Source organism: Hemitrygon akajei, chromosome 9, assembly GCF_048418815.1.
Source record: "Hemitrygon akajei chromosome 9, sHemAka1.3, whole genome shotgun sequence".
NCBI classification, from domain to species: Eukaryota; Metazoa; Chordata; class Chondrichthyes; order Myliobatiformes; family Dasyatidae; genus Hemitrygon; species Hemitrygon akajei.
Genome location: NC_133132.1, coordinates 104,110,984 through 104,125,358, shown reverse-complemented (window position 1 = coordinate 104,125,358; position 14,375 = coordinate 104,110,984). Strand labels below are relative to the sequence as shown.

At 42.7% G+C, this 14,375-nt stretch overlaps 1 protein-coding gene across 2 annotated transcripts in view; it reads right to left on the bottom strand.

The window, feature by feature from the left end:
• hmgcll1 (3-hydroxymethyl-3-methylglutaryl-CoA lyase like 1) overlaps nt 1-14,375 on the bottom strand; it is a 115,473-nt gene that overhangs the window by 48,438 nt on the left and 52,660 nt on the right. For both annotated transcript variants that reach the window (XM_073056706.1, XM_073056705.1), the window contains 2 exons: nt 13,453-13,516; nt 10,815-11,003 (listed from right to left, as the gene is read on the bottom strand). In XM_073056706.1, the coding sequence (XP_072912807.1) occupies nt 10,815-11,003; nt 13,453-13,516 (253 nt within the window). The remainder of the gene's footprint in view (nt 1-10,814; nt 11,004-13,452; nt 13,517-14,375) is intronic.

Here is a 14,375-nt window from a genome sequence, read left to right as displayed (position 1 = left end):
AAACTCCTCACAGACGACAGTAGAATTAAACTCAGGAGTCAGGAACGCCCTGAGCTGTAACAGGGTGACACTAACTGTTACACTGCCATGGTGCACGATTATTCCTGCCTGGTTTTGATTCAGGGATCTTTTGCATGTTAAGCGGATGTGATCACCACTGCGTTACGTTTCCATGTATTAGTTATGGCACAACATTGTGAGTCAAAGGGCCTCTGTACAGTTCTACATTTTATATTCTATGCTTTACTACTATTTAATGGCTGTAAGGCAGGGTTCCCAGGCTGTAGAAAAGCAAAAACAGGTTCAAAAGGAAATGCTCTTCCGCTGCTGTTTATAACAACCATTGAGGCTGTAATCTTCCACACCATCGAGATATCTTCAAAACGCAGTGCCTCAAGAACGTGGCATCCATTACATAAGGCCACAAGAAATAGGAGAAGAATTAGGCCACTTGGCTCATTGAATTTGTTCTGCCATTCCATCATAGTTGACTTACTATCCCTTTCAACTTCATTCTCTTGCCATCTCCCCATAATTGTTGATGCCCTTACTAATCAAGAATCTTTCAATCTCCGCTTTAAATATACAATAAACTGGCCTCCACAGCCATCTGAGGCAGTGAATTCCACAGGCTCACCAACATCTGATTGAAGAAATTCCTTCTTACCTCTGTTGTAAAGGGTGTCCTTCTATCACGAGGCTGTGCCCTCTGGTCCGAGACTCCCCCACTATAGGAAACTTCCTCTCCACGTCCACTCTATCTCAGCCTTTCAATATTTGATAGGTTTCAATGGGATTCCACCTCCTCCCCCCCCCCAATCACTCTTCTAAATTCCAGCAAGTACAGGCCCAGTGCCATCAAATGCTCCTTATATGTTAACTCTTTCATTCCTAGAATCATTCTCACTAACATCCTATGGACCCCAAGGACCATCACCAACCAGGACATGACCTTTTCTTGCTAGAACTTGAACACACAAACACTCAGCAATTCTTCCCCTCTACCATCAGATTTCTACATTGTTCTATCACCTAATAACCCCAAGAACATAGAACATTACAGCACAGCACAGGCCCTTCAGCCCACGATATTGTACTGACCCTTTAACCTACTCTATGATCAATCCAGCCTGTTCCTCCCACATAACTCTCCATTTTTCTTTCACTGATGTGCCTGTCTGAGTATACTAAATAACCCCGATGCATCTGCCTCTACCACCACCCCTTACAGCACCTTCCATGCACCCACCACTCTGTGTGTGTAAAAAAATACCTCTGACATCCCTTCCAATCACCTTAAAATGTTGCTTCCTGGTACTAGCCATTTCTGCCCTGGGAAATGGTCTCTGGCTATCCACTCAATTTCTTATCAGTTTATACACCTCTATCAAAATATCAAAACAAGATAAACATAACCACACGTTGCAAAATTGAGGGAGAGAAAAGGAAATACTCTCTGAGCTAGCACAAGGGATTTTTGAGCCAGTTCACGAACCTGATGCGAGTTTGCCTACTCCCCTTCTCTTTTTTTTCCATCCCCATTCTGGCTCCCCTCTTACCCCTTGTCTTCTCACCTGTTCAGCTCCTCCCTCTGGTTCCTCACTCCTTTCCCTTTCTTCCATGGTCCACTCTCCTCTTCTACCAGATTCCTTCTTCTTCAGCCTTTACCTCTTCCACCTATCACCTCCCAGCTTCTCATTTCATCCTCCCTCTCCCACCAACCCTCCTTCCCCCTCACCTATCACCTGGCAGCTTGTACTCCTTCTGCACCACACCACTTTCTTATTCTGGTTTCTTCCCCCTTCCTTTCCAGTCCTGCTGAAAGGTCTCAGCCTGAAACTTTGTGGACTGCTTATTCCTCTCCATCGATGCTTCCTGATCTGATGAGTTCCTCCAGCATTTTGTAAGTGTTGATTAAGGTTTCCAGCATCTGCAGAATCTCTTGTGTTTACAGTCTTGAAAAGCAATCATTTACCCCAATTCTCTGCCCTATGCCCTTCAGCAAGGTCTATGTTTATCAAACAACTTCTGAGGGTCCACCTAAACATCAGCTGCATATGTCTCATTAGCTCCACTTTTCCCATGGAGAACTCAATCAATCTGGATAAGCATGACTCAGCAAACTGATGACACCATTTTACAAAATGATCAAGATGCCCGTGGCAAATGTTGCCAGATCAGGAGGGTCTCCTGATTTTATTCCTGGGAATGTAGAAAAATGTGGGGCAAACTGACAGAGGTATTTAAAATTATGAGAGGCATAGTAACAGTCTTTGCCTCAGGGTAGGGAAGTTTTTGAGTGGGCACAAGGTGAGAGGGGAAAGATTTATAAGGGAACTGGGGGGAATCCATCTTGTGCAGAGGTGTGAATGAACAGGATTGAAGTAAGCTGCAGAGATGAGAGAGGATATTGGACCGCTGGAAAACAATGCTGAAGAGTTAGTAATTGGGGACAAGGAAATGGCAGATGAACAGAGTAAGTATTTAGCATCACTCTTCACTGTGGAAGACACTAGCAGTATGGTGGAAGTTCTAGGTGTCAAGGGGCATGAAGTGTGTGAAGTCTCCATTACTAGGTAGAAGGTTCTTGGGAAACTGAAAAGTCTAAAGGTAGATAAGTCACCAGATGGTGTACAGCCCAGGGTTTCAAAAGATGTGGCTGAAGAGATTGTGGAGGCATTACTAATGATCCTTCAAGAATCACTGGATTCTGGAATGGTTTTAGAAGACTGGAAAACTGCAAATATCACTCCATTCTTCAAGAAGGGAGAGAGGCAGAAGAAAGAAACTATAGGCCAGTTAGTCTGACCTCAGTGGCGGGAAGATGTTGGAGTTGATTATTAAGGATGAAGTCAAGGTATTTGGAGACACACGATAAAATAAGCTATAATCAGCATGGTTTCCACAAGGGAAAATCTTGCCTAACAAAACTGTTGGAATTCTTTGAAGAAATAACAAGCAGGATAAAGGAGAACCAATTGATGTGAACTTGGATTTTCAGAAAGCCTTTGACAAGGTGCCACTCATGAGGCTGCTTAACAAGCTAGGAGCCCATGGTACTACAGGAAAGATACTAGCATGGCTAAAGCAATGACTGATTGGCAGGCAGCAAAGAGTGGCAATAAAGGGAGCCTTTTCTGGCTGGCTGGTGTTCCACAAGGGTCTGTGTTGGGACTGATTCTTTTTACATTATATGGCAATGATTTGGATAATGGAATTGATAAGTTTGTTGCAAAGGTTTCAGACATTATGAAGACGGATGGAGGGTCAGGTTGTTTTGAGGAAGTAGACAGGCTACAGAAGGACTGGGGCAGTTTGGGAGAATGGACAAAGAAATGGAAAATGAAATACAGTGTTGGGAAGTGTATGCCCATGTTCTTTGGTAAAAGAATGAAAGGGCTGACTACCTTCTAAGTGGAGAGAAAATACAAAAATACTCAGGTGCAAAGGAGCTTGGGAGTCCATGTGCAGGAATTCCTAAAGGGTTAATTTGCAGGTTGAGTCTGTGTTGAGAAAGGCAAATGGCTAGAATATAAAAGCAAGCATGTAATGTTGACTTGGCTTAGAAATGATGTGTTGCAACTGGCGAGTGTTCAAAGGAGGTTCACAAAAATGATTCCAGGTTTGAATGGCTTGTCATGTGAAGAGTGTTTGATGGCTCTAGGCCTGCATTCACTGGAATTCAGAAGAACAAGGGGAGATTTTATTGAAACCTATCAAATGGAGGCATCTCTTTTTCCCTTATTAGGGAGCTAGAGAGCCTGCGGTATGTCGAATGCCGGGTAAACAACGTAGTCTTTGGAATACTGCAAGTCTGTGTCTTTGCTGTTGCTTTGCTCACACTTGAGTGCTCAGTGGTGGGTGGTGCACTCTTCTGTTTTGAGGATGGCTACGAAGAAAAAGCATTCCAGGATGTATATTGTATACATTTCTCTGACATTAAATGTACCTTTGAAACCTTGAATGGTGAAAGGCCTTGATAATCATGTGCTATCTTAATCAGCGCTATCATGTTTGCTGTTGTGTGCTGGGGCAGCAGGCTGAGGGTAGCAGACACCAACAGAATCAACAAACTCATTCGTAAGGCCAGTGATGTTGTGGGGGTGGAACTGGACTCTCTGATGGTGGTGTCTGAAAAGAGGATGCTGTCCAAGTTGCATGCCATCTTGGACAATGTCTCCCAACCACTCCATAATGTACTGGTTAGGCACAGGAGTACATTCAGCCCGAGACTCATTCCACCGAGATGCAACACTGGGCGTCATAGGAAGTCATTCCTGCCTGTGGCCATCAAACTTTACAACTCCTCCCTCGGAGTGTCAGACACCCTGAGCCAATAGGCTGGTCCTGGAATTATTTCCACTTGGCATAATTTACTTATTATTATTTAATTGTTTATGGTTTTATATTGCTATATTTCTACACTATTCTTGGTTGGTGCGACTGTAACGAAACCCAATTTCCCTTGGGATCAAAAAAGTATGTCTGTCTGTCTGTAATGTGGATGTGGAGAGGATGTTTCTCATGGTGGGAGAATCTAAGACCACAGGACAGAGCCTCAGAATAGAGGGGTGTCCTTTTAGAACAAAGAATAGAAGGAATTTCTTTAGCCAGAGAGTGGTGAATTTGTGGAATTCTTTGCCACAGGCAACTGCAGAGGCCAAGTCTTTACGTATATTTAAGGCAGAGGTTGACAGATTCTTCACTGGTCAGGGCATGAAGGGCTACAGAGAGAATGCAGGAGATTTGGGTTTAGAGGAAAATTGGATCAGCCATGATGAAGTGGTGGAGCAGACTCGATGAGCTAAATGACCGAATTCTGCTTCTCTGTCTTGTGGTTTTATGGGTTATAAAATCAGCCATTTCCATTATTGAGAGTAGCCTCGGAACCACTGAGGGCATCTTCAAAAGGCAATGAATGCCTCAATAAGCTGACATCCATCATTAAGGACCCTCACAATCCAAGACATGCCCTCCTCTCATTATGACCATTGGCAAAGAGGTACAGGGGTCCGAAGACACATACTCAACATTTTAGGAACAGCTTTGTCCACTACACCATTAGATTTCTGAATGGACCATGAACCCATAAAAAGTACCTGAGCTTTTGCTCTCTTTTTATGCTACATGTTTGTCTTGTTTTATATTTCTTATTGTAACCTTGAGTAATATTTTATCTATTGCATTGTATTGCTGCTGCAAAACAACAAAGTTCACGGCATGTATTAGTGCTAATAAATCAATTTCAAATTCTGCTTCTGCTTCTGATATTTTCACTGCGAGGGTGGTGAGCATTTGACAATTAAATATATGGGGAATATTAATCCCCATATTAATTGGGTGTCACATTAAACACCCTGAAACCAATGTCTGATTTAAAATTCTAGTTCAGTAATATCTGTTGCAGAAGTAAATTTCTTCGACCTCCCACATTCGTCCCTACATGACTCCAGATTTCTGTGGCTGAGGGTTAATTGCCTGCCAGAAGTCCAGCAATCCAGACAACTCCAGAGTAATTAGACTCTGGCTAACACTGCTCTCTTTGCTAATAACAACCTTCTTGAGAGCAAATAAGCAGGTAGTTTAGGCAGTAGTGCAGGAATTATAATTTTGTTTCCATGCTTCTGTGCTGGAAATCAGGAATATGGACTACAATTTACTTTTAAATTTTGAATTTAGTCATCAGTCTTATTCATTTCAACTTGCATTCAGTGGCCACTTATTAGGTACACCTGTACATCTACTCATTAATGCAAGTACCTAATCAGCCAATCCTGAGGCAGCAACTCAATCCATAAAAACATGCAGACATGGTCAAGAGGTTCAGTTGTTGTTCAGACCAAACAGCAGAATGGGAAAGAGATGTAATCTAAGTAACTCTGATCATGGATTGATTGTTGGTGCCAGACAGGGTGGTTTGAGTATCTCAGAACGTGCTGATCTCCTGGGATTTTCATACATAACAATCTAGGGTTTACAGACAATGGTACAAAAAGCTCAAAACTTCCAGTGCGCAGCATTTCTATAGGTGAAAACATCTTGGTAATGAGAGAAGTCAGAGGAGACTGGTTCAAGCCTACAGGGAGGCAACAGTAACTCAAATAACCATGTATTGCAACAGCAGTGTGCGTAACAGCATCTATGGATGCACAACACCCTGAACCTTGAAATGAATGGGCTACATCAGCAGAAGATCACAAACATACACTGAGTGTATATTAGGAGCTACCTAATAAAGTGGCCACTGAACGTACAAACGTTTGTATCTTTAAACATTTTTGTTAGACTGTTATAATCAATAATTACATTTGTACCATTATGTAACGAAGCAGGGATAATGTCAATGATAATAATTATTTAGTTCATTTAGTGTCGTGTGATATCGCCTTTTAGTTGTATTATTGCAGTTCTCATGTTGAAAGAAGCAGAGTTTCTAGAAATTATTGATGGCGCTGGACTCAAAAGATTTTTTGTGCGGTTTCCACCTTCACACACCAGCTAACCCTCAGGATAGTTTGCCAAAGATCAGTGCAGATGGGGACTGTGATGCTGTCACATCATGTCTTTCAGTGGGTTGAACAGTGGACCTTTTAAACTGCAAACCTGTTCCAGTCCCCTGTCATTTACAGTATTTTACCACAAAACCTTATAATCTGCCCCGTGGGCTGGGCTGGTTTTCAGTTCTTTCTCGGGTATCCTATGATCATGGTTTTCTGTCATACAGGGATAATGAAAGGATCCTTATCCCCCTGCATCTGGCAGGAGCTCATCATGTGCTTCAACCATTTAGAGATAAAGAAAGCATAACCCTTAAGGGTGTCCCTTGCCCTGAACTTGAATGTGGTGCGAATGACATGTGCTGTCGCATTCACATATGCTGAATAGCTGAATCTTTGTCTCATGCTTTCACATTGGCGTGAAGTTCTCTGAAAAGAACTGTTTCACTTTTGGGAAGAGGAAGCTGTAGAGAAGTACAAAAAGACTAACAAACAAAATGGCAATTTAAACTGGCCGTATCTTTCCAGGTGAAACCATCTGTATATCTTTCTAATGGATTTTTTTGTAACAATTAAAGAAAAGGATTAGTTTTATTTGTTATATGCACATCAAAACATCAAACCATACAGTGAAATGCATCGTTTGCATTAGCAACTAGCACACTCCTAGGACACCGTGCTCTTGGCACCAACTATGCGTGCCCACAACTTATTTTGGTTTTTTTTTATAAAGGTTTATTTACACAAAGTGCAAACAATCAATATTTACAAGACAGTGGACAAACTGGAATTAAAATATGATTACTACAATTTTTAAAACAGTCAATTCCTGGGGGGGTGGGGGGTCCACCACTCTGTAAATTCCCCAACGTACCCATTGTGACCACATGCTCCAAGGACAGTCAGGCGTGAACGTGTTCTTGGAAGAGGGGAAGGCAGTCAGACCAGACAAAGCCCTCAACTTTCCACCGCCTAGACCCATGAATGGCCATCTTGGCCAGGCCCAGGAGCAAGCCCACCAGTAGATTCCCCTCGCAACCCGTCCCCTTCTGTACAGGGTGCCCCTACGGAGGATCATGGGGCTGAAGTGCAACCAGATTCTAAGCAGTTGCCCTTTCAGATACTCGGACAGGGGCTGCAACCTCTCACACTCCGTGTAAGCGTGGTACACTGACTCCTCCCAGACACAGAATGGACAAGTGGACAGGGTGGATCTATTAACTGCTACTGAAACGTATGTCTTTTGTAGAAAATGGGAGGAAACCGGAGCACATGGAGGAAACCCACCCAGTCATAGGGAGAACGTACAAACTCATTAGAGACAACGGTGGGTTTTCGCTAGTCACTGACGTAGTAATAGCGTTCCGCTACCATGCTGCCCGTAAACATACCTGGAGGAAGGTTTACTCTAAAGGAATTTAAAATAATGACTATTAGAGATTCTGCAAATGTTGGAAATCTTGAGCAACACACAAAAAATGTAGAAGGAATTCTATGAAGGAGAATAAACAGTTGAAGTTTCGAGCTGAGGCCCTTCATCAAGACTGGAAACAAAGTGGGTATAAGCCTGAATAGGGTGGGTGGGAAGAAGCAGAAGCTGGTGGGGTAGGTGTGACCAGGAGAGGGATAGATAGATGGGTGGGGGAGGGGGATAAAGTAAGAAGCTGGGAGGAAACTGATAGGAAAGGCCAATAGATCATGGAAGAGAAGTAAAAGGAAGGTAAAGAAAATGGGCACCAGAGGGGGGTGAGGGGCATGTGAAGAGAAGGGGTAAGAGGGAGTCAGAATAGGCAATGGAAAAAGAAAGAAAAGGTGGGAGGAGAAATTACAATGGTTAGAGAAATTGATGTTCATGTCATGACTGCAAGTGAGTGAATGTCTGTCCGTGTCTGTGTGTGTGCGTCTTTCTCTCTCTGTGTTTGTGTGATAAAAAATATCAGTCTTGACTGGATAGTTGGGCCTGGAGCCAACTCAATGGGCTGAATGGCCTAATTTCTCCTACATCTTATCCAATTATTTCTGCCCAGGGATTGGTCAGGACGATAAGCACACCAGTGTAGGACAGGGCAGGGAGATAAACTGCCTGTCCTGTCAATGGTCAGTCTTGCAGCCTGCTAACACCCATCAGCAGTTTATTGTCATTTTCTTTACACCTATGTATGTCTTTGGACTGTGGGAGGAAACCAGGGTACCCGGAGGAAACCCACACGGTCACTGGGAGAATGTACAAGCTCACTACAGTCTGCGGCAGGAAATGAAACCAAGTCACTGACACAAAACACTACACTACCAAGGTGTGGTATTGTCCGGCTCAAACAAAGGCAGCCGGCACGATGTCTGGCAGATGTAAGTGAGTGAGGATTTACCACAAAGAGTGAGTGTGAGCACTTCAGTTTACTCGGCTTGGCTCTGGAACTTCTGCCTCAGTAAGCGAAGGGACGAGCGTTTGTCCAGTCAGCAAGCAAGAGCCTCCTCACCTTCACCCATCTCACATTCCCCAGAAAACACCCAGGGAGGCTGTGGAAAGGAATTGCCAAGGAGGTCCATGCCAAGGGTGTTGGAAAAACTATGTGGTTGGGGAAGTATTTCTTCACTGCAAGCAGAATTTTTGCGATCCACACAGCTCTGTCAGTTGCTGCCTCATATATCCTCACACGAACATCACCACTTACCTACATTCCTTACAGCACAGCACTTAATCCCCAACTCATCGTCATTATTGGAATTGGTTTATTATTGTCACATATACTGTTACAGTGAATCAATTCATTGTACAATGAATTGAGTAAGTAAAGGGAAAACACAGATCATTACAGGCCCTTCAGCCCAAATTGTTGTGCTGACCTTTTAACCTACTCCAAGATCAATCTAACCCTTCCCTCCTACATAACCCACCATTTTCTATCTAAGAGTTTCTAAATGTCACTAATGTATCTGCTTCGACCACCCTTTATAAAGTGTAGCAGCTACAGAGGAAGTGCAGAGCAGTGCACAAGGTCAAGACCATAACAGGTAGATCGTGAGGTCCAACTTACTCTTCTTGGGGACCGTTTAGTAGTCTTATAACAGCCAGCGGGGTAGAAGCAGTCCTTGAACCTGGTGATGCAAGCTTTCAGGCTTTTGTTTCTTCAGCCCGACAGTAGAGAGAAGAGACAATGAATGGGGTGGGTGAGGTCTCTGACTACCGGTTACTCTACTGATGCAGCAGGAAATGTAGACAGAATCCATGAAGGGGAGGCTACTTTCCGCAGTCTCCCAACCAACACCCCCCATAAGTTCCATAAGTTGAATACACAAGCATGCACACACGCACCATGAACCAAAGCACACACACATCTATACCCATCATTTTAAATTTGATCTGGTCCATTCACTTGATAGGTGATGGGATAAAGATTGGATTGATCAGGTCACTAATCAGCATTGGGGATAAGAAGGGATCGGAGAGCTGGATTAGGGAATGGAGTCATGAATGGGAGCCGACAATATGGTTCACCATAAGACCAGAAGACATAGGAGCAGAATTAAGCAAGTTGACCCATCGAGTCTGTTCTACCATTCAATCACAGTTAGTTTATCATCCGGCTCAACATTATTTTCCTGCCTTCTGCCCATAATCTCTGACACCCTTACTAATCAAGAACCTATTTACCTCTGCTTTAAAGATACTCCACATTAGTCTGTGGCAATGAGGTCCACAGATTCACCACCCTCTGGCTAAAGAAATTTCTCCTCATCACTGTTCTAAAGGAACATGCTTGCATTCTGAGACTGTGCCCCCGGTCCTAGACTCCCCCACTACAGGAATGGCAATACAAATGATGAAGCATCAATCAAGTGGACAGTGAAAATCACTTTCCCAGGGTGGGAATGGCTAATATGAAGGTGATTTTAAGGTGATTGGAGGTAAGTTTTTTTACAGAGAGTGGTGGGTACATGAAACATGCTGCTTGGGCATTAGGGACAGTTAAGAAATTTAGACAGGTAAATGGATGAAAGAAAAGATGGGTGGCTTTATAGGAGTGGAGGGATAGACTGATCCCAAAGGATAGTAGGTTAAAAGTTGATGGAACATCAAGGGGTGAAGAGCCTGTAAGGTGCTGTAATGTTCTATGTTCTTAGGTTTTTTAAGGTGATAGAACAATGCAGAGATCTCATGGCAGAGGGGTAGAGGTCCTATACTGTGCTCTCTGTGTACTATAAAGCATTACCACGTACTGATAATGAAGAGAAAAATTATTCTAGCAAATACGTAGCTCTATGTTATATCATGGTAAAATCTCTATTTTATAACTCTCCAACTAAACTCAGGCTTACCTGTAAAGCCACATAGACATTGGCCAAAGCTTGTCCGTAAGTGTCATGGCAATGAACCGCCAACGCATTTTTAGGAATCACCTTCATCACTGCTTGAAGCAATCCCTTCATGTCACCAGGAGTCCCTATTCCCGTGGTGTCCCCCAAAGAGATTTCATAGCAACCTATATCGTACATTCGTTTTGCCACCTACAAAGCAAAATTAGAGTTAACTTCAAGTTCAAGTTCAAGTTTATGGTCATTTCAACCGTACACATGTATACCGCCAAATGACCAAGGTACACAACACAGTATAGATATAGCTCATACAAAACATAAAGTGATATTACCACAAATAAATGAACAAATAATAAGGTGCACTTATGTCACAAGTTAAAAAGTACAACCCTTCATACAAGGTGAAACCTGTATGGTGGCAGGGAGTATGATGTGGAATTTAAGTTCACTCTCCAGAGATAGAATTTCTTTTTTTTAAAGATTAACTTTATTTGTCACATGTACCTCGAAACATACAGTGAAATGTGTCTATTTATTTCAATGACCAACATAATCTGATTGTGCTGGGGCAGCCTGTAAATGCCAAAATGAGTTGAGACACAAGAGATTCTGCAGATGCTGGTTAATAACGAGCAACACACACAAAATATAGGAGGAACTCAGCAGGTCAGGTAGCATCTATGGCGGGAAATAAACAGTCAACATTTCAGGCTGAGACTCTTCAGAGAAGTGAACAGGAAGGACAGCTTCAAGTTCCTAGGACACAGTATCACCAATAGTCTGTTCTGGTCCAACCACGTAGATGCCACAGCCAAGAAAGTGCTCCAGTGCCTCTACTTCCTCAGGAGCTAAAGAAATATGGCATGTCCCCTTTGACCCTCACCAAATTTTGAGATACACCATAGAAAGTATCCTATCTAGATGCATTACACCTTGGTATGGCAACTGTTCTTCCAAAGACCACAAAAAAAACTACAGGGAACTGTGGAGACAGAAACGAGCCCCCTCTCCAATGTTCTTTACCTAGGTTTGACCTCCTGTTTGACATCAATAAAGTGGTTACTGAGTACATGTTCGTAATCTTCTATTGTTGAAACTAATCCACATCAAGGTTCAACGTGTTGTCTGTTCAGAGGTGCTCTTCTGCACACCACTATTGTAACACACGGTTATTTGAGTTACTGTCGCCTTCCTGTCAGCTTGAACCAGTCTGGCCATTCTCCTCTGACCTCTCTCATTAACAAGGTATTTTCATGTATAGAACTGCCATTTGTCTTTTTTTGTTTGTTTTTCACACCATTCTCTGCAAACTCTAGAGTCTGTTGTGCACGAATATCTCACGAGTTCAGCAGTTTCTGAGATACTCAAACCACCCTGTCTGGCATCAACATTCATTGCACTGTCAAAGTCACTTAGATTAAATGTTTTTCCCATTCTGATGTTCGGTCTGACAAATAACTGAGCCTCTTGACCATGTCTGCATGCTTTTATGCATTGAGCTGTTCCCACGTTACTGGCTGATTAGATATTTGTATTAACAAGCAGGTATAGAGGTGATTCTAATAAAGTGTCCAATTAGTGTAGGTCTGTTGTAACTTTGCCTTGCTATTGGGCTGGCTTCTCCATCACAGCTCCTTTCCAAGCACTTTGCCTATGTTTCCCACTGCATCGGTAAAGCAGATATCCAACCACCCAACATTCTCCCATCAGGCAGAAGATACAAAAGCCTGAAAGCATGTACCACTGGGTTCAAAGACAGCTTCTCTCTAGCAGTAATAAGACTATTGAACTTTTTCCAGTACAGTCAGATGGACTCATAATCTACCTCATTATGACCTTCTCTTTATTTTCTGCCTGCACTGCACTTTCTCAGTAACTGGATTCTTATTCTGCCCCGTTATTGCTTACCCTGTGCTACCTCAATGAATTGATGTAATGAACTGACCTGAAGAGAAGGCATGCCATACAAAGTTTTTCACTGTACCTCAGTACATATGACAATAATAAGCTAATTTACCATTTGAAAAGTGTTGAATTTAATGGCTACAATTTGGATGTTCTCAGTTCAGAGAAATTACCTCAGCTGATGTATGCAGGAATTAACAGAGCAGCTAATTCATATTTTAATCAGTTTTGTGAGAGAATTCTGCAAGTTTAGTTAATTATGGCTCTGACTCCTCATCTTTTCTTCTCCAGTCCTGATGAAGAGTCTCAGCCTGAAATGTCAACTATACTCTTTTCCATAGATGCTGCCTAGCCTGCTCAGTTCCTCCAGCATTTTGTGTGTGTTGCTTTAATAATAAGGATGTGGTTTTGAAGTTGGTAAGGATATTTTTTTGACAGGCTCATAAACTGTCAGAGTTTAGAATTCATTTCTGAAGTCCTCTGTAAGAATTGTCTCTTTCCCATGAACGCTCCAACATTCCAAACCCTTCAGCTCCTTTGAATGGTGCTATAAGCTTTTAAATCTCTCTTGAATTCCTGTTTCTGACATCATTAACAGTGATGGACCAGGCACCAGAAAGGGCACTTGCTTTTATCTTATTTCCTCAAATTTATTAACAACTCTGCAATTCTTATTGTTTCTGGAAGATGTCTGTACGAACACCGTCATCAGTTTCAGACTGGTTGTACGGCTTACCTCTGCAACTTTTGCTGGGGCGATGGTTCCTTCATATGGACACCCAACTGCACAAGACACATACCTGTGGTTGAAGCAGAAGTAAGTGCTTTGGTTTACTTCCCTTTTTGAAAACAAAAAATAAATATATTAGAAATCTAGAGATTAGAGTCATAGATTCTTGGGAATCAACCTTTCAGCCCAACCAGTCTGCATCGATCGTCGACCATGCATTTATACACTGTCGATACTTTTCACTGCCTCAATAAAGCAGTCAGCATAATAAAAGACCCCACTGACCTCGGACATTCTCACTTCTCCCTTCTCCCAGTGGGCAGAAGGTACAAAAGCCCGAAAGCAGGTACACCAGGTTTAATGATCAATTCAACCACATTCAATGATCATTTCATCCTGGTAGTGGTATACATTCCACCTCAGGCCAATGTCAGGCAGGCACTGGAGCAGCTGAGCAACATCATCAGCAGACACAAAACTGCACACCTTGATGCCTTCCATATCACTAGGGAGATTTCAACCAGGCCAGCTTGAATAAGTCTCTGAACAACTACCATTAATATATCACCTGCAGTACCCGAGGAGCCAACAGACTTAGCAACTGTTATATATCACCATCAAGAATGCTTACCGCATCATCCCAGGCCCATACTTTGGAAACTCCCATCATATAAGGAGAGACTAAAGACCACGGTCCCAGTGGGGAGGACCATGAAGGTATGGTCAAGGAAGATGGAGGAGTGCTTACAGGACTGCTTTGAGTCAGTGGACTGGACAATGTTCAGAGACTCACCTTCAAACTTGAATGAATATGCCTTAGTTGTCACCCACTTCAACAAGACCTGTGTGGGTGTGTATATGCTTTTGAGAACATACCAAATATACCAAAACCAAAAGCCATAGATAAACCAGGAGATTCATAGTCTGCT